This window comes from Mustela erminea, chromosome 3 (assembly GCF_009829155.1).
Source record: "Mustela erminea isolate mMusErm1 chromosome 3, mMusErm1.Pri, whole genome shotgun sequence".
Taxonomy (NCBI): Eukaryota; Metazoa; Chordata; class Mammalia; order Carnivora; family Mustelidae; genus Mustela; species Mustela erminea.
Genome location: NC_045616.1, coordinates 21,044,272 through 21,063,049, shown reverse-complemented (window position 1 = coordinate 21,063,049; position 18,778 = coordinate 21,044,272). Strand labels below are relative to the sequence as shown.

At 38.9% G+C, this 18,778-nt stretch overlaps 1 protein-coding gene across 2 annotated transcripts in view; it reads left to right on the top strand.

Moving 5' to 3' along the window:
* The first annotated feature begins 321 nt into the window (after positions 1-321).
* DTWD2 (DTW domain containing 2) overlaps positions 322-18,778 on the top strand; it is a 101,939-nt gene continuing 83,482 nt past the window's right edge. For both annotated transcript variants that reach the window (XM_032335416.1, XM_032335414.1), the window contains exon 1: positions 322-666. In XM_032335416.1, the coding sequence (XP_032191307.1) occupies positions 434-666 (233 nt within the window). In that variant the 5' untranslated portion in view covers positions 322-433. The remainder of the gene's footprint in view (positions 667-18,778) is intronic.

Genomic DNA, 18,778 nt, shown 5'->3' with positions numbered 1-18,778 from the left:
CCAACTGTGGTACGCACGGAACCAGTTTAATTCTCAAAGTGCCGTCCTCAGGTGGAAAATGCAGAATTCCATTTCATTGTCGCTTTTAAAGGGGAGACATTAAGGAAGCCGCATTCAGGGTTTGCTCCTGAGAGGTCCGCTGAGGGGTTTCCTATTTTCTGTCCCTGAGAAGCTTACCTATTCGCATCTGCTCCCCGGGACCCCCCACACTTCCCTTCCTGGTTCCCAGGTATAAAGGCCCACCGAGCACCGACCAATAGGCTCGTCCCAATTCCGCAGCGGGGCGGGACCTCGAGCCTTGGCTTCGGGGACCCGCCCCCCCGTACGTGGCCTGCGTGCGTGACGCCGCGCGGCGCGAGGCGGTTTCTCCAGCGTGTGGCGCCCCCCGGCGGCAGCGAGGGCTCAATGTGACAGCGGGACCTGAGCGCCGGCCATGGAGCCGCAGAAAGAGGCGCGAACACTCGGGGACCCCGTCGCGCGGTCGTCGGGGCCCTCGAGGTCGCAGACGCCTAAAGACGAGGAGCGGCGGGACGGCGACACAGCGCCGGCGGAGGCTTCCCTGGGCGCGGAGGCGGACGGCGCCTTGGCTGACAGCGCCTTTGCGGACGCGCTGTGGGAGCTGCCGGTGGAGCCCGCCGAGCGGAGGCCCGAGTGCAGCCGCTGCAGGTGACCGCGGAACTGGGGGGCGGGGACTAAGGCCGGGGCCGCCTTCGGAGGAGGCTGCAGCGCCCCCTGCCGGGAAGGCGGAGGCTCCGGCTGCGCCGAGGGGATAGCTGCCTCTAGAGGGTCGTGGACCTTGGGTTGGCTGGTGACCTTGGGATCACTCACTCTGTGGAAGTTGCTGTCACAGCCCTTTAGTAAGGTGCCGTTGATCCAGGTTCATGGGTATTTAGCCTGACTTCCTGCGAGACCCCGAGCGTGTCGCGGGATGAGCAGGTATGCGTTCGCTGTCAGGAATCTTGAGTCTGAAAGGGGAAGCCAGGTTTAATGACAATAATACGTAAAGTAACGAATACTGTTATGCCCAAGTGACGTAGTCATCATACAGTTAAAAAAAAAAAAAAGTAAAAGTAATTAGAGAACAGAGATAACCAGTATTATTTCTGTTACGATTGCCTTTTGAATTCTGACTTCGTTTCGATTTATTGAGCACCTACATTGTGCCAGACATCTGTATGGTGCTGGGAACGCAGGCATGGATCAAACACGTGGTCTCTGCCCTCACTGGGGCACTTAGAGTCTGGTGAAGAGACAGTCAGTTACACAGGCAACCCCAGCTAACACTGAATGCTCGCAGTATGCCCAGTTGTTGCAGTGCCTTTCAGGATGACCTCATGGTGCTGGGGTACTTCAGGATGCAGAGGATTGCTTTCCCTGCCTATTTGCATCTCATACTGTCTAGATAAACGGTTCTCTTTACCTTGTGGGTGTTCAGGAGTTACTGAATGTCTCCATCCATCACCCATCTTTCTGTTGCCTTCCACAGTTTTAACCCTTAGATAGTGCCTCTGCTTCCTCATCTGGGCATAGCTGTGCAGTTTGTTATCTCATCCTAGGCTCCCAGTAACCTCCCTGCAATGAAACCCAGTGGATCCTTTTCTGTTCACTTTTCACTAGACCTCTTGGCAGCATTCTGCATTTGAATACTGACTTTTTTTTAAAAAATAGATTTTATTTATTTATTTGACAAAGATCACAAGTAGGCAGAGAGGCAGTCAGAGAGAGAAGGGTAGGCAGGCTCCCTGCTGAGCAGAAAGCCCGATGCGGGGCTCGATCCTAGGACCCTGGGATTATGACTTGAGCTGAAGGCAGAGGCTTAACCCACTGAGCCACCCAGGTGCCCCTGAATACTGGCTTCTTTTTAAAAATGTATTTTTTTTTTAAAGATTTTGTTTATTTGAGAGAGAATGCGAGTGACTGAGAGCACAAACAGGGGGAGAGGCAGAGAGGGAGAAGCAGACTCCCTGCTGAGCAGGGAGCCCAACAAGGTGCTCAATCCCAGGACCCTGGGATCATGAACTGAGCCAAAGGCAGAGGTTTAAACAACCCCAGCTCCCCCCTCCCTTTTTTTTTTTAAAGAAGATTTTACTTATTTGACCAAGAGAGTAAGAGAACACAACAGGGGAGGGAATACTAAGTTCTTGGAACACTGTGTATCTCTGGCTTCCTGGTGGTTTATCTGACTTGTCTGTCCTAGTCGTTACCTGTTCTACTCAAAACTCTGAATGTTTGGGCTTCCTCAGTTCTCGATTCTAGATTCTCTACTCTTAGAACCCCACACATTTTCGACAGGCGATCTTACCAGTTTTCATAGGTAAATTATCATCTCTACCCCAATACTTCTAGCCCAGCCCTTTGTCCCAAGCCCCAGACCTGTGCATTCATTTAACCAGTGTTTATTGAATGCTTTGCAAATTCTTGGTAATACAGTGGAGTGTGTGCCTGCCTGGGATATTCAGTCTGTTACTGACTGCAGATTATAAACCAGCAACCAAATATGTAATTACAGAATGGAAAACAAACAACAAACCAGCAGTGAAGCAAAGGAATGGGATGTTGTGACAGAAAATCACGGGATGGTGTCAGGAAATATTTCTGAGGTGGTAGCATTTATACTGAGATTTGAAAGATGAGAAGGATCCAGTCAGGAGAAAGGCATTCTGTGAAGGAAAAGATGGACAGCCTGGTTTCATGTGTTTACCACTTGACTACTTGGAGTATCCTTCCTTGGACGTTTTGATCTTTTCCCAGGATTGGATTGTAAGATCTCAAAGGAAGGGATCTTGAGTGTAAGAATCTTTTTATATCTCCCAAGTATCCTATTGAAAGTAGACACTCTGTTTAGACTTTTGAGGAGGATAAGTAATTTGTGTCTGTAAGGGACTGCATATATGAACAGAAGGGGTGTGTGAGTACATTTTATTTAAACACACTCCCTAGAGGTGTTAGGAGGTAACACTTAACAATGCTGCAAAGAGGTCTCAATAGGGTACTGATAAATCCAAGGCTGAATTATCATGCTAGCTTTGTCATGTAGTTTCTAGTTGATTCAGACCTGCTAATTACAAATGCTATATACAGTTTTTTTTTTTTAAAGAAAATGAGTCTACTACATTTAGCAACGATTTGTAGTTTTTCTGATCTGTTCCCCCCTCCACTTAATAGACTTTATTTTTTAGAGAAGTCTTAGATTCATGGCAAAATTGAGTGGAAGGAGAGGAGACCTCCTCTGTATCCTCTGCCCCCACTTGCTTCCCCCCCTTATCAGCATCCCCTGCCAGAGTAGTACACTGCTAAATTAGTTGAACATCATCATAATTCGGTGTCCACAGTTTTACATTACGGGTTTACTCTTGGTGTTGTATATGTTTTGCTTTTGGATTACTTTATAATAATATATATCTCCACTTTTATAGTATATCATGGATTATTTTCACTGCCATAAAAATTCGCTTTGCTCTGTCTTTTTATCCCTCTTTACACCCTAATCTGCTTTCTAAAAAATAAAAAAACTTGGATTTTAGCTTGTTTTCAATTATATTTAGTTAATATTTTAGGATTATGATTCATTCCAGTGTTTCTGCACTTTGCATTTTCTTATTTATTTATTTACTTATTTGAAAGACAGCGATCACAAGTGGGCAGAGAGGCAGGTGGGTGAGGAGGGGGAGCAGGATCCCCGCCGAGCAGAGAGCCCAATGTGGGGCTCGATCCCAGGACCCTGGGATCATGACCTGAGCTGAAGGCAGAAGCTTTAACCCACTGAGCCACCCAGGCGCCCCTGCACTTTGCATTTTCTAGTGAAATTTTGTACCTTTAAAGCTGTTCTCATCCTTGGCATAGTATGCATTTTATTTATTCTAATAGGTTATATTACAGTTCTAGAAATATGAAGAGTATTTAGGTGTTATTAGTAATATATAAGCTAGTTGAAGCATCTTTATATTCTATTTCATTAAGCTTTTGGAGTTTTACTAGTTCCTTGGGTGAATATCTACATTTAGGCTTGTAATAGTTATACATTAAAATTTTTTAAAAGATTTTTATTTATTTATTTGACAGAGATCACAGGTAGGCAGACAGGCAGGAAGAGAGAGAGCAGAGGAAGTAGGTTCCCCGCTGAGCAGAGAGCCCGATGTGGGGCTCGATCTCAGGACCCTGAGATCATGACCTGAGCCGAAGGCAGAGGCTCAACCCACTGAGCCACCCAGGCGCCCTAATAGTTATTAAAACAAAAATGCATTCATTGAGTTGAGTGATCAGCATGTTATAATTATTTAGCCATTTACTTAAAACCATATTCATTTCTCTAAACATACTACTATAATTGTCATAGCCTAGTGAGTTCCAAAAACTGGTTTTATTTAGGCAGTACAAACTCAGGTTAACTTCAGAACAGACTCTTACTAGTTGGAAATACAATCTTTCATAAACATGAATAGGATATTTTTTAAAAGATCCCAAACTGATTTGTTATTATAACTGGATACCTATTTCATTAGCAGTGTGTTCTGTTGAGAGAACAGGATGTACAGAGGCACAGGGTAGAGAGAGGAGTGTCTTTGGAGAATGTGGTGGAAAGGAGGGAGAGGAGAGAGCTGTAGAGATTAATATTGGTTGTACTGAGAAGGGCCAGGTAAGTTATGTTAGAGAGGTTAAGAGGAATTCAGCCTAATGTACTTGGATCCAACACACCAAGCACTGGAATATTTTTTTATTTGGGTGGTTGTCATAAGTGTGACTTCACTAGGTAGCTTTTAGCTGTAATAATTTATATTCTGTTTTATTAAAAATTGCAGATGATTGGTGATACAATGTAAAAAGTCTTGACTGGGAAGAATTGGAACCTCATTCTAGTAAAGATGCTAGGATCTTAATTATACTCTCATAACTTCTAGAGATGCTGCCATGAGCCTGAGGGTAAGAGTTAGAAACCACTGAGAAATCACTGGTCCTTAGAATAATGGAATAATGTCAAAACATGCAGTATTTTTTAATTGAGGGAGGGAAACAGCATCAGGGGCATGTACACAGACTGACACAGATAAGCTCTGAGATAGAATTTTTTTCTCTTCAATGCTTTCTTCCCCCCAAAGTACAAAATTGTAAGGATTATAAACCACACCAGTATACTTAGCACACATTTATTAAGCACTGACCATGTGCAGGTTACCAACAGGCCTAGGTATTTTGTCTGCAAGGTTTTATTTATTTCTCCGAACAACAATTCTAGAGTTATAGTGTTAGCTTTATTTTATTTTTTATTTAAAAATATTTTTTAAAGTTTTTTATTTATTTACCTAATCTCTGCACCTCATGTGAGACTTGAACTCATGACCCTGAGATCAAGAGTCACACACTCCTCTGACTGAGCCAGCCAGGTGCCCCTATAATGTTAGGTATTAAACGATGAGGTGATGCAACACCCGAAAAACAAATAATTATATTAAAATGGGCAGAGGACCTAAATAGATATTTTTCACACAAGACATAGAAATGGCCAACACACACATGAAAAGATCATCAAATCACTCATCATCAGGGAAATACAAATAAAAAACCACAATAAGATACCACTTTACAGCCTTCAGAAGGGCTAGAATCAAAAAGTCAAGAAATAGCAAGTAGGGTGAGGATATGGAGAAAAGGAACACTTGTGCATGCTGGTAGGCATGTAAATTGATGTTGGTGCTGTGGAAAACAGTATGGAAGTGCCTCAAAAAATTAAAAATAGAAATACCATGTGATCCAGTAATTCCACTACTGAATTTTTACCCAAAGGAAATGAAAACACTAATCTGAAAATATATAAGCACCCCTCTGTCTGTTGCAACATTATTTCCAATAGCCAAGTTATGGAAACAATCCAAGGGTCTATCTATAGATAATGGACAGAGGATGTGTTTATATATATATATAAAATAGAATATTATTTGACCAAAAAAAGTGTGAGATCTTGCCATTTGCAACTACGTGCATGGACCTAGAGGATATAATGTGAAGTGAAATAAATCAGACAAATACCACATGATGTCACTCCTATGTGATATTTAAGAAATAGGTGGACAAAGAGACAAACCAAAAAACATACTCTTGGTTACAGAGAACAAACTGGCAGTTGCGGGGGGTGGGGTATGGGTGAAATAGGTGAAGGGGATTAAGAAGTACAGACTTCCAGTTCTAAAATGAATAAGTCATAGGGTTGAAAAGTACAGCATAGAAAATACAGTCAATAATATTATGACAATGTTGCATGGTGACACGTGATGATTACACTTCATGGTAGTGAGCAGAGAGTCATGTATAAGAATTGTTGGATCATGTTGCACACCTGAAACCAGTATAACACTGTATGTTAATTATACTTCATTAAAACAAGAAAATAAGAGATGAGGAGGTAGAGGTAGCAAGTAAGTAGCCGAGTTTGGTCTCCAGCTCCAGTCCACCTGGCTCCTGAGCTCAGCAGGCACTTGACCTGCCTCTGTGTTTGCTGAAGAAGTCTTACGATTTTGATGGCAGAGTAGATGTAGTCACCAGTGGAAGTGGGGCCATCTGGCTGCAAAAGGAGCTCCAATTTTCCCACTTTTAATTAATTAATTAATTAATTAATTAATTTTTAAAGTAGGCTCCACATGCAGCGTGGGGCTTGAACTTTGCAACCCTGAGATCAGGAGTCCCATGCCGTACTGACCGAGTTAGCCAGGTGTCCTGATTTCCATATATATATTTAATATATTATTTATTTATTTATTTGACAGAGATCACAAGTAGTCAGAGAGGCAGGCAGAGAGAGAGGAGGAAGCAGGCTCCCTGTCAAGCAGAGAGCCCGATGCGGGGCTTGATCCCAGGACCCTGGGATCATGACCTGAGCCAAAGGCAGAGGCTTTAAACCACTGAGCCACCCAGGCACCCCTTGATTTCCATATTTTTAAAGCTGAACTATGTTTACTTCATGCTTAGTAACAAGATGCCCAAGCTTTAGTATTCTCTAGTTCCTTTTCTTTAAAAAAGAAAAAGAGAGAGAGAGAGAGATGTAATTTACATATAACATTGTGTAGGTTTAAGCTACACAATTGTGTGGATTTAATACATTTAGAAAATGTAGTACAATTAACACTGGCAGCTTGGAACGTGTAATTATTCTATCTTTTTTTCTTGTGAGAAGATTTAAGATCTAGTCTCTTAGAAAATTTGAAGTGTTCTAGGTTTCTGTCTTTTTACAACATCTAGCTCCTTTGTTCCGTGGCTTAACCTTTCTTTATTCTTTAGGTTTGCATATTCTGGAGAAACAACTGGTGGGGATAAAATCAGGAGAGAGGGGAGGTGGGACACTACAGGTGTTTAAGAAGAATGCAAGAGCCACACAGCAGCAGCCAACAGATGTTTGTTTTGAACTAGTATTTTGTGTTTTTAAATTAGTTCTAACAGGTAAAAGTCCAGATGTTTTATTTAAAAAAAAAATGCAGATTTCTGGCTTTTGTCAGGATAGGAAGACCTAGCAGGTCAGGGACCACCTTTTGGAGCAGTAGCTGGTTGAGCTGAGCACTGATCATGACGTTGGGTTGGGTGTGATCTGTTCAGGGCACCACAGCTCCTAGCTGTGACCTCCACTGCTTTTTCATTCTAGGTCTCATGTACAGCATTATGGCTGGTCTGGTTAAACAGCAGGGTAAATCAGCCTACAAGTATGGTAGGAACAAGTGAAAAATGGTGATTCCCAAGGCAGTTAGTTTAGAATATATTAAGGGCGCCTGCGTAGCTCTGTTGGTTAACAAACTTCCTTTGCCTCAGGTCATGATCTTGGGGTCCCAGGACCAAGTCCCACATTGGGCTCCCTGCTCAGTGAGGAGTCTATTTCTCCCTCTGACCTCTCCCATCTCATGCTCTCTCTCTCTAATAAATAAAATCTTAAAAAAAAATATATATTAAAAATGTTGAATTTGGTATCAACCCTTAGGTTTAGAAAACAGACTACTTTGGTAAATTTAAAATCAACTAGATTCTTCATGATGATTTTTAGAGTAAAAAGGTAGATAATTTGAAAATTTAATTCTTTGTTTGCATCAAAAGTATCATGTTCCCAAGAGAAAAGTATTAAGTTAATTTGTTCTTTCCTGTTGGTATAGAAAATATGTTTATTCTTTGAAGTCATTCATTTGTAATATATGTGGAAAGCTAACTGATTTACAAATTACTGTGCTGGCTAATCTTATGTTCAAAGTTGAACAAAGATGATATATGTCAAGAGGGATTTTTTTTTTCTTAATCTTAATTAAGTCTCCAAAGAGGAGTGACCAGTTTTTAAAAAGCACATTAGAGCTTTCTAAATGTTTGATTTATTTTCCCCAAGAAAGAAAAATAAGAATTATATCATTACCCTCTGATGGATAGAAGTTTTCTTCAAAGAACATCAAAGCACATTAATTTTTAAAGTACATTTGCCCCAAATTAATAATTCATTGTTCTGTTCATGCTTATATAGAGAGAGAAAATATTCAGAAATAGTCTTGTCTAAAATTTGGTATTATTTTAAAAGGGTCCACAGGTTACAAAGTGCTTTTACATGTGCATTTTTATTTAGTACATGAGAGACAACTTTGTGATTTAAATAGTCATTCCTTTTTATAGACTCTCAAGGTGAGGGGACTAGTAAGAGGCAGACTGCATTAGCTTTCATACTTCTGTTACTATATACCACATAATAAAGGATTGTATTGAAGTGAACAGTATGACTACCCTTGTTTTCCTGCTACATATAAAAATACTTCCAGGGAGGTGTTTCTTTGTGGATTTCGAATCCATAGATTCTGTTCTTTTCCCTTTTTCTTGGCTATTGTTAGTTATTTTGGGATGAGGGCTTTTTAATTCCTGTCTTTTTTAAGGTTGAGCTTTTATTTCTTGAATCCTTAACCTGGCTAAGGTCAGCTTCTTCTGTTGGGAAGTCCTCATTTTTCAGTCACAAAGACAAATTTGAAGATGTTACTGATAGGAATTTATTTTGTTTTCCCCTGTTGAGTTTTTTGTTTGTTTGCTTTGTCTTCTGGTTTTCTCTACTGGAAGCCTCATGGGAAGGCTGTGGGGAAAAAGGCAGCAGTGAAGTGAAGTAACAAGTCTTCTAGAGTTACTCAGGGGAGAAAAAATAAAAAGATAGAAAATGAGTCTCAGGACTTTGCAAAGGTTAAGAGGGATTATCCTGTGGAAGGAATATCTGATCTGTTGTCTATGTAGACATGTTACTTGGCAGGCTGCTCTTTCTTTCCTTTTTAAAAAATACTTGTGCTAATATAGACATAATATTGTAAAATTGTAATGGTTTTTAACTGTATAGCTCAGAGTCATGACATATATTCATAATGTTGTATAACCATCACTGCTATCTATACACCAGACTCTTTCCTCATCTTTGGCATTAACTGTGTACCCACGAAATAACCACTTCCCATCTCTCATCCCCTGCTGCCCAGCCTCTGGTAACTTCTCTTCTAATCTCTATTTTTATGACTTTGCTTATTTCAGATCCTTCATATAACATACAATATTTATCCTTCTGTTTCTAACATTTTACTTAGAATAATGTTTTCAAGTTCCATCCATATTGTAGCCTATCAAAATTTCTTTCCTTTCTATGGCTGAGTTGTATGTGTATATCACTTTTCTTTATCCATTATTCATTTTCTTTGCTTCTCTATTACCCACTAACTTGTTGATCGACACTTGTGAATAGTACTGCTATGAACATTGCTACACCAGTATCTGTTGTAGTTACTGTTTTTAATTTTGGGGGGTATATATTCCTAAGAGTGGAATTTCTGGGTCATATGGTAGTTCTCTGTTTACCATTCTGAGGAATTTCCAAATTGTTTTCTAACTTCTTTTCAACAGAGGTCATTCGATTTCTAACGTCTGGGTGTGCTCCTGATGTTCCTTTCCTGGAGACCTTCCATGCTCGTATTTCAGGTAGAGAACAGAGTCCTGGCTCCAGTGTAGTTTCCAAAGCCTGGTGTATCTCTTCCTCCACTATACCCATCCCATACCCTCTTCTCCAGCTACCTGGAACTAGTTCCCTTAAAAAAGGTGCTTTTTATGTTCTGCTTTATGCCTTTGTTCTGTTATTCCCTTTGTATTAAATGTTCTTCCCTCATGCCTGCTGTCTGAGATGCTACTCTGTTTCAGGGTCCAGCTCAAATACCATCTTGCCTGTCTTTAAAGTTTGAATTGTTTGTTCTTTTGACTTAAGTCTGTTTCTCCATGGTTCTACTAGCTTCTTGTGGCTTGGCCTTTTCCTGCTCCTTGTGTCTAACCATATATCCTTAATTACTGTAGACATTTTGGACTGGAGAATTTAAAAAAAAATGTTTTGGTTTTTACCTTTTGCTTCTTGGTCATCTCTTTCAGACTCTTAGGTTTATTTGTTTATCACCAAGTGTCTTAATGCTAGTGCTAGGCCTTCTGGGGCTAAGGAAGCTAGGTCGAATTATGTAGTATAACTTTTCATTGATCATTAAATTTTGGAATTAGAACTCTGTTTTCTTAACTCTATTTTCTTAAGAAAGCTACAGAACCTTTCTAAGCCTTGCTTTCAGGACCTGTAAATTAGAACAATAATACCACGAATCTCTGACAGGTTTTTGAGATTGAAGGAAGGTATTTAGCATAGTGCTTGTAACTTCAAAGTGTGCAGTTAACTACAAATTCTTCCTCCTTAGGGGGTGCCAGGGTGGTTCTGTTGGATTTCAGCTGAGGTCATAATGTCAGGGTCCTGAGATTGAGCCCTAGGTTGTGCTCTGTGCTCAGCTTGGAGGAGTCTGCTTGAGATTCCCCTCTCCTGGCCCACCCCCCCCTTACGTGCATGTGCTCTCGCACTCTCCCTCAAATTACAAATCTTTAAGAACTAATTCTTCCTCTCTACTCTTTCTTTTCCTCCCCCATGAAATAACCATTATTATTTATGAAATTGGTCTCTTTTGCTGTTAGTTAACTTTTTCCAGGTTAGAGTAGTTTTTCTAGATTCAGAGATTAAGGGGAAGTAAATAATTTTACATGTATTGTGCTGTAGGTCACCATTAATAAATTGCCTCATGATGGAGATTTTGTCATCCTGGGGCTTTCAGAAGTATTCATTTTCCAGCTATAGATAAATGTTACATTGATGACAAACACTTTTTGAACTACATCAAAATCAGTGGCTTATTCCATAATAACATCATTATATTCTCTTAAATATTTAAGTATTAAGTATTTAAGTAAATATTTAAATTAAACCTGGTATTTTCTCTTTTATATCAAAGAAAATTCTCTGGGGTGCCTGGGTGGCTCTGCCTTCGGCTCAGGTCATGATCCCAGGGTCCTGGGATCGAGCTCTGCATCGGGCTCCCTGCTTGGTGGGGAGCCTGCTTCTCTCTCTCCCTCTGCTGCTCCCCACTGTTCTCTCTTTTTTTTTCTCTCTCTCTCTCAAATAAATAAATAAAATCTTTAAAAAAAATTTTCAGGTCTCTTGAGAATTTATACAAAATTTTTATTTGTATAAAATTTTGAGGAATACTTCCTTATTGAATCAGCTACATAAAAATCTGTATTTTAAAATATAGTTTTTAGGAATGGAAAGGAGAGGAAAGAATAAACAAAATGAAAATGTTTCCTAGTAAAACGGGCTCTTAAGTCTATGCTATGCTTTATAAAATTTCTCTAAAGAGGATAGCTGGTCCTTGGGACCACTTTAGTGTTTGATTCCTTGCTTATCAGGATGGACATACACGCAATTCTCTTTCCTTTGTTAGTGGATAAGAAACAGGATTCTGATACACACAGACTTTGAGGCTTACTTTGATAAATCATGTGGATATTCTTTGTTCATTCAGTTATTATTCATTCAATACCCAATTTCCGATAAATGCATAGCTTGGGCCATAGGAAATGATTGAGAGATTGTTTCCTCTAAAATTTCTAGTCAACTGAGTGTGAGAGCAAATTTATCTAACTAATATTTAAGACAGATTATGAAAGTATAAAACAAAAGTTTGCAGAGGAAAGAGTGACTTAATTTGCTACTAAGAAAGATGTTTTGCTATTTTTTTTTTTTTTGTAACAATTTATATTTCTGTAGGACAGGAGAAAGTGGAAAGTAAATAATAGGACAATTGAATATAGATGATTACTTTATGATTACTTAAGATTCTCAGTCTTAGTTGACCTGTCACTTTGCCATTGCAATTTTAGTAGAGGCTTTATATAGCTGATGTATATAGTCATTTCTCTGAGTGTAAGGCTTTGTTGTCCTGACGTCTGGCTCCTCTTAAGCCTTCTTTAATTGTAGTGAAATTTACTAAAAAATTTTTTGATTATAGTTTCTATCGTTGGAACAAGCATCTTTCTTGGCCATTGATTCCTGAATTAGTTTGATTATATACCACAGTTAGTTAAAAAATTTAGGATGAAATTCTAATAGCCAGACATATTTATCCACTTGTATTTGTACTTATTATATAATAATGTATGGGGTGCCCCATAAAACACACACGCAGAAAAAGATTTTAAAAAGAAAGAGGCAATCATGAATTAAACCACTTAAAAATGTTTTGTTTACTGTGGTGAAGTTATGCTACTATTATCCATTAGGTTGAGGCATAAGGCATGTGTTTGGTGAAGTTCATTGTTAAAGATAATAAGATGTGAATCCACAGTTCAGCTAATCTTTATACTGTTTTTTAAAGTTACTTAGCTGTAAACTAACAGAACTGTAGAACAGATCAATGAAACCAGGAGCTGCTTCTTTGAAAAGAACCCACAATCAAGTGGGAAGTATTTCCAGGTTGTTCCAGTGTGGCTCAGTATTTGGAAATCAATCAATGTGATACAGCACATCAATAAAAGAAAGGATAAAAATCATATGATCATGTTATTAAATGAGGACAAAGCATGTGACAACGTACAACATCCATTCATGATAAAACCCCTCAACAAAGTAGGTTGAGAAGGAACACAACTAACAAAGGCCTTATATAAAAAACCCACAGCTAACATACTCAGTGGGGAAAGACTGAGAGCTTTTCTCCTGAGGTGAGGAACAGGTCAAGGATGTGCATTTTTACCACTGTTATTCAGCAAGTACTGGACGTCCTAGCTACAACAGTCAGACAGGAGAAAGAAATTAAAGGCATACACATTTGTGAGTAAGAAGTAAAACTTTCACTCTTTGCAGATGACATGATATTATATATAGAAAACCCCAAACACTTCACCAAAAACCTCTAGAACTGATAAATGAATTCAGTAAAGTCTAGATACAAAATCAATGTGCAGAGATGTTGAATTTCTATATACTAATAATAAAGCGGCAGAAAGAGAAATTAAGAAAACAATCCCACTTACAATAGCACCAAAGATAATAAAATGCCTAACTAAGTAAACTTAGGAGTAAACTTAACTAAGGGGGGTGAAAGACCTGTACTCTGAAAACTATAAAACATGGATGAAAGAAATTGAAGATAACAACAAAGAAATGGATTCCTTGCTCAAGAATTTGTGGGTGCCACTGTTAACACTTCATGTTAAGAGGAAGGCCTCTTTTTCTATCAGGATATCATGTATCCTAACATATTACCATATGACATATCAGCCCAAGGAGGAAGCGTTATTCCATATAATAAATATTAGTAACGCTTAAATCAAAGTAAAAATGGTAATGACCCATTGGATCGTTTTATTTAATCCACTTTGGAAATCACTGCTGTAGACATTCCCTCTGGGGCTCAGGTTTCTGGAAGGTCTCATCTAAAGAGATTCTTTTACAGAGTTACTTTCTCTCTCTCTCTCTTAAAAAAAATTATTTTAAATTAACATATAATGTATTATTAGCCCCAGGGGTATGGGTCTGGGAATTGCCAGGGTTACACACTTCACAGCACTCACCATAGCACACACCCTCCCCAATGTCCATAACCCCACCACCCTCTCCCTGCCCCCTCAACCCTCAGTTTGTTTTGTGAGATTGAGTCTCTTATGGTTTGTCTCCCTCCCGATCCCATCTTGTTTCATTTATTTACTTTCTCTCTTCTAACAGTCATTCTCTTTTCTTTCTAAGCTTAGCCTTCCTCTACTCTTAGAAGTTATAAAACAAGGTAGTGATAAAAGAGACCCTGGTGGACATGAGAGTATATTTTTATATATACTTGAAGTAGTCAGACATGGTAGATGGTACCTTTTAAAATTCCCTTTAGGACGTGAAAATTTATTTAACATTGTATTTATTATATAAAAATCTAATTATAATATATATATTTTAAAATTTTTATTTATTTTTAAATTTCTTTTCAGTATAATTATAATATATTAATAATGAAGAGCTGTTTCTTCTTTCATTGGTTATATTGAATATAGTTTAAGAAATTTGAAAACTGGCTCATTTTATAGATTAAGTTTTTTAAAGTGACAGTAGAGGGCACTGTGATATTTAGTTTTTCAAAGCTTATTTTAAAATTAGAAAGTTGGCACTTTTTTGTGTAATGCATTGTATCTATTCAACTAATCTATTGAAAAGCTATGAAACTCTTTGTTCTTTGCTTTTTCACTCCATTGGGACTATAAAAATTTTGTTGAGTACTAGGAAATTTGAGGTACACTATTTTTCTGGGTTCTACATTTGCCTTTGTATAGTGGATGAAAGAAATCTTTTAAAATAGTAATTCTTGTAAACCTACTCACTAATTTTTAAAGTTTGGCTGTGTGAGATTTTCTTGATTAAAATCAGTACTATGAGAAAAATAGCTTTCAGTGAATATAAGAATTTAATTAAACTTCTGGAAGATGTTTTTTGTAAGTCCTAGCATCTCTGCTTCTATCATATATAATTTTATTTGCCTACAGCCTGTCAGAGATAGCATCCCCAGAGTGACAGATTACCCTCGTATTATAGCATTCACCAAGGAAGCCAGTAAGTCTTAGTCTGACAGAAAACCTACATATTTATTCCTACATCCTTAACAAGAAAAGAAGAAAAAGGTTATTTGATTACATTTTCTCAGGAAATTATTTGAAAATTCCATTTATATTTTAAGAATGTAATTAACCTTAATTGGGTTGCATAGATTTTATTTATTTATTTTTTTTGGGGGGGTTGTATAGATTTCAAAGAAGATAAATCCCAATGATGGAAAACAGTATTTATAATATATTTGCAATGCATTGTAAATTTTTCTCTTTTCTACTCTTACAAAGCATTGCAAAGATAGAAGGGAGAAAAATCTCAACTCCTACTTAGGTCGTTCTATTATAAATTAGCTGAAAACTACTAGGCTTCAATGATTATATTTTTATAACCTTTGCCTCCAAATCAGGAGTTACTCCCCAGAACCTACATGAAAACCTGTGATGTGCTTAAGATCACATAGCAAGATAATGAATGACCTTGTCAGTGACATGTCTTAATAGTTATTCCCTACACCTGTACCCAACTGACCAGTTGATAGTTCTTCAGATATTAATATTTGTTCTTCAGAGCTACATAAATTCTAGAAGTACCTTGGCTTTCATTTTATTTTTTTAAAAGATTTTACCTAAAGTAATCTCTCTACCCAATGTGGGCCTCAAACTCATAACTCAGAGATAAAGAGTTGCATGCTTTATTGACTGAGTCAGCCAGGTGCCCCTTGATTTTTTTTTTCTCTCTCTCTTTTTTTTTTTTTTTTTTAAGATTTCATTTATTTTTTTATTTGGGGGAGAGAGAGCGAGAGAGAGTGAGAGAGAGCCCAGGAGTGGTAGGGAGGGGCAGAGGGAGAGGGAGAAGCAGACTCCCTACTGAGCAGGGAGTCTAAGGACGCTGGGCTCATCCCAGAACCCTGAGATCATACCTGAGCTAAAGGCAGACACTTAACCAGCTGAGCCAACGAGGAGCCCCAGGCACCCCATGATTTTTATTTCAAAATGACTGTTTACTATTATAAATAATCAGTTTTGATGTGTAGTTATTTGGTATCTATTTTCCTATCAACTGTAATAGTTCATGCAAAGCAAGGAACTTCTAAATTCTTTCTGGCACAGACAGAACAAATAAGCTTTATGAGGGCAGGAATTTTTGTCTGTTTAATTGTCCCAAGTGCCTAGTGTCTGGCACATAGTTAGTGTACAGTAAACATTTGAATAAAAATTTGTTGAATTTATAAATTATTTAATCCATTATCAATTAAAATATTTAAAGCTTCTGGAATTAAGTTTGGTTGTAGGGAGACTGTTGTTCTTTGGAAAGGGTTTTAGAAGGAGGAGAACAGGTACTCTGCTACCTACCTAGTAGTTTGGTAAAGATGATTTAACACTTGGACAGTGAGGCACCAGTGTAGTGTTGGAGACCATGGCGGAAGAGGAGATTATGAGCCAACTGGCTGTTAAAGTAACAAATAAGCACACATTTATATTGTAAAGTAACTCACTAAACATAAAGTTGATCAATTGGAATGCAAAGTGTTTTAAAGAACTATACTTTTATTAGTTTGAGCTAATTGGAATTAGAATTAGGTTAATAAAGGGGACATGCTTTAAAATAAATAGGTAATGATGTTTATGAGCCTGTCAAAGTAGAAGCCAAAACAATTAGTTTTAGCTTAAATCATAGTTATGGTGTGTACACATAAAATGCTCTTTTCTTTTTTTTAAGTAACTATTTTCTTCAGTAAATATTGTTGCTGCTTATGTACTACCGCGTACCGGAATGATCACAAATTACAGCGAAGGGAGATGTGAGATTCTGAATTTCATTTATAATATAAACTAGTCATTCAAGTACTAGAGAAGAAATGAAGGAGAGATCAATATTTGATATGTTAAAAAGTGAAGGTATAGGATAAGAAATTGTGTGGGAGGAGGAAGGCATCCCCGAGGTGGAGGCAAGAGGGAATGCAAAGTTTCCTTCATGTATTCAGCAGTCTTTACTGATAGCTTACTGTGCTGGGTACTGCTGTGAAAATTGAAAAGGCCAAGTCTTTGCCCTCCTGCAGCTTCCATTGTAGGAAAGGAAGGCCGCCTTCAGATAACATAATGCCGATAGTACCGGAACACCTCTCTTTTACTGATTAGGTTGAACATTCTTTTTCTACTGCATTTTTACATTTTTAAAAATAACAGCTGTATTAAGATATGATTCACATACCATGACATTCATTCTTTTGAGTCAGAGGTTTTTGTTACATTAGCTGAGTCGTGCAGATATCACCAGTATTACAAAGGTTTTAGCAGGGTTCTCTTTGAAGGTCTGTTTTCCAGATCTTTCTCTCAAGCTGACATCTTCTTTTGGTATCACATCCTGCTTGTTAGGCTCCACTAATTACCAGCTGATTGTCCTATTCTTTCTTTCTTTCTTTCTTTCTTTTTTTTAAAGATTTTATTTATTTATTTGATAGAGATTACAAGTAGGCAGAGAGGCAGGCACAGAGAGAGGGGGAAGCAGGCTCCCTGCTGATCAGAGAGCCTGACACAGGGCTCCATCCCAGGACCCTGAGATCACGACCTGAGCCAAAGGCAGAGGCTCAACCCACTGAGCCGCCCAGGTGCCCCTGTCCTATTATTTCTATACAGTACCCTAGGCTATTACATTCAGGCAGGGATGGTTTTTGAGGTCACTCTTTGAGGTTTGCTCTGACGGTGGCGGTTCTCTTAGCTCTTTTCCTTGGTTCTTTCTGCTGATCTAGCTGGTTTATCATATAGCTTGCTGGTCTTCATTATCGGAAGAGTTATTATTGGGGTGCCTCAGTCAGTTAGGTGTCTGCCTTCAGTCAGGTCATGATCCCAGGGATCGAGCCCTGGGATCAAGCCCCACATTAGGCTCCCTTCTCAGCGGGAAGTGTGCTATTCCCTCTTGCTCTGCCAGCTACTCCTGTTTGTGCTCTCTCTCTCTTTCTCCCTCTCTCTGTTGCAAATAAATAAATAAATAAAATCTTTTTAAAAAGGGGGCAGAGTTATCTTTGAGAGCACCCTTAAACTTGAACTTGCTCATGCTCTGTTTCAAATGAATTGGGTTCCTTTGGGAAGAGCTTCAGAGCTCTCTTTTCTTAGAGTCTGCCTCCCTTGGGCAAACTTTCCTAGCTACTGTTCTGGGTACAGAGCTGAGTACTAGCTTCTGGCATGTTGCTTCTGGTGTAGAACTTCTGTCCCATGAACAATCTAGGTTGACCACTCTTCGATCTCCAGTGTTGCCAGCCAGCCTCCTGCATGGTGGTTAAACTTCTGTTTTATAGCTGGAGGCGGTGTGGAGGAAGGCCACTGCTCTTCTCTGGGCCACCCTCACCAGGAAGATAGCCTCCTCTGCTTGGAGTTGGAGGGGATGAGAAATGCTTGTGGCCTGCCTTTTTTGTGACATATGGTTTAAGCCTTATTAAGAGCTGAGAGGGAGGTCTGTCCTCTTGGCCACACCAACCCGGAGGGGAGTTTGTCGAGCCCGGGCAGGGTAGGAAATTGGTTATGGCTCTGATGCTGACAAACTGTACCAATACCGAGTTTTAGTAGATTTTCTTGAATAATGTTTTTTCCTTTGAATATGCCCCTAGGACAGTTTCCAGAGACTTTCAGTGATTTTTTTGTTTGTTTTAAACTTTTAATTTTCATTCTAGTTAACTAACATTGAGTATTATATTAGTTTCAGGTGTCTGATACAGTGATTCAAGAACACCTGGTCTTGTCATGCTTATCATAAGTGTGGTCCTTCATCCCCGTCACCTATTTCCCCCATTCCCCCGACTCCACTCCCCTCTGGCAACCATTTGTCCTCTAGAGTTAAGTCTGTTTCTCGGTTTGC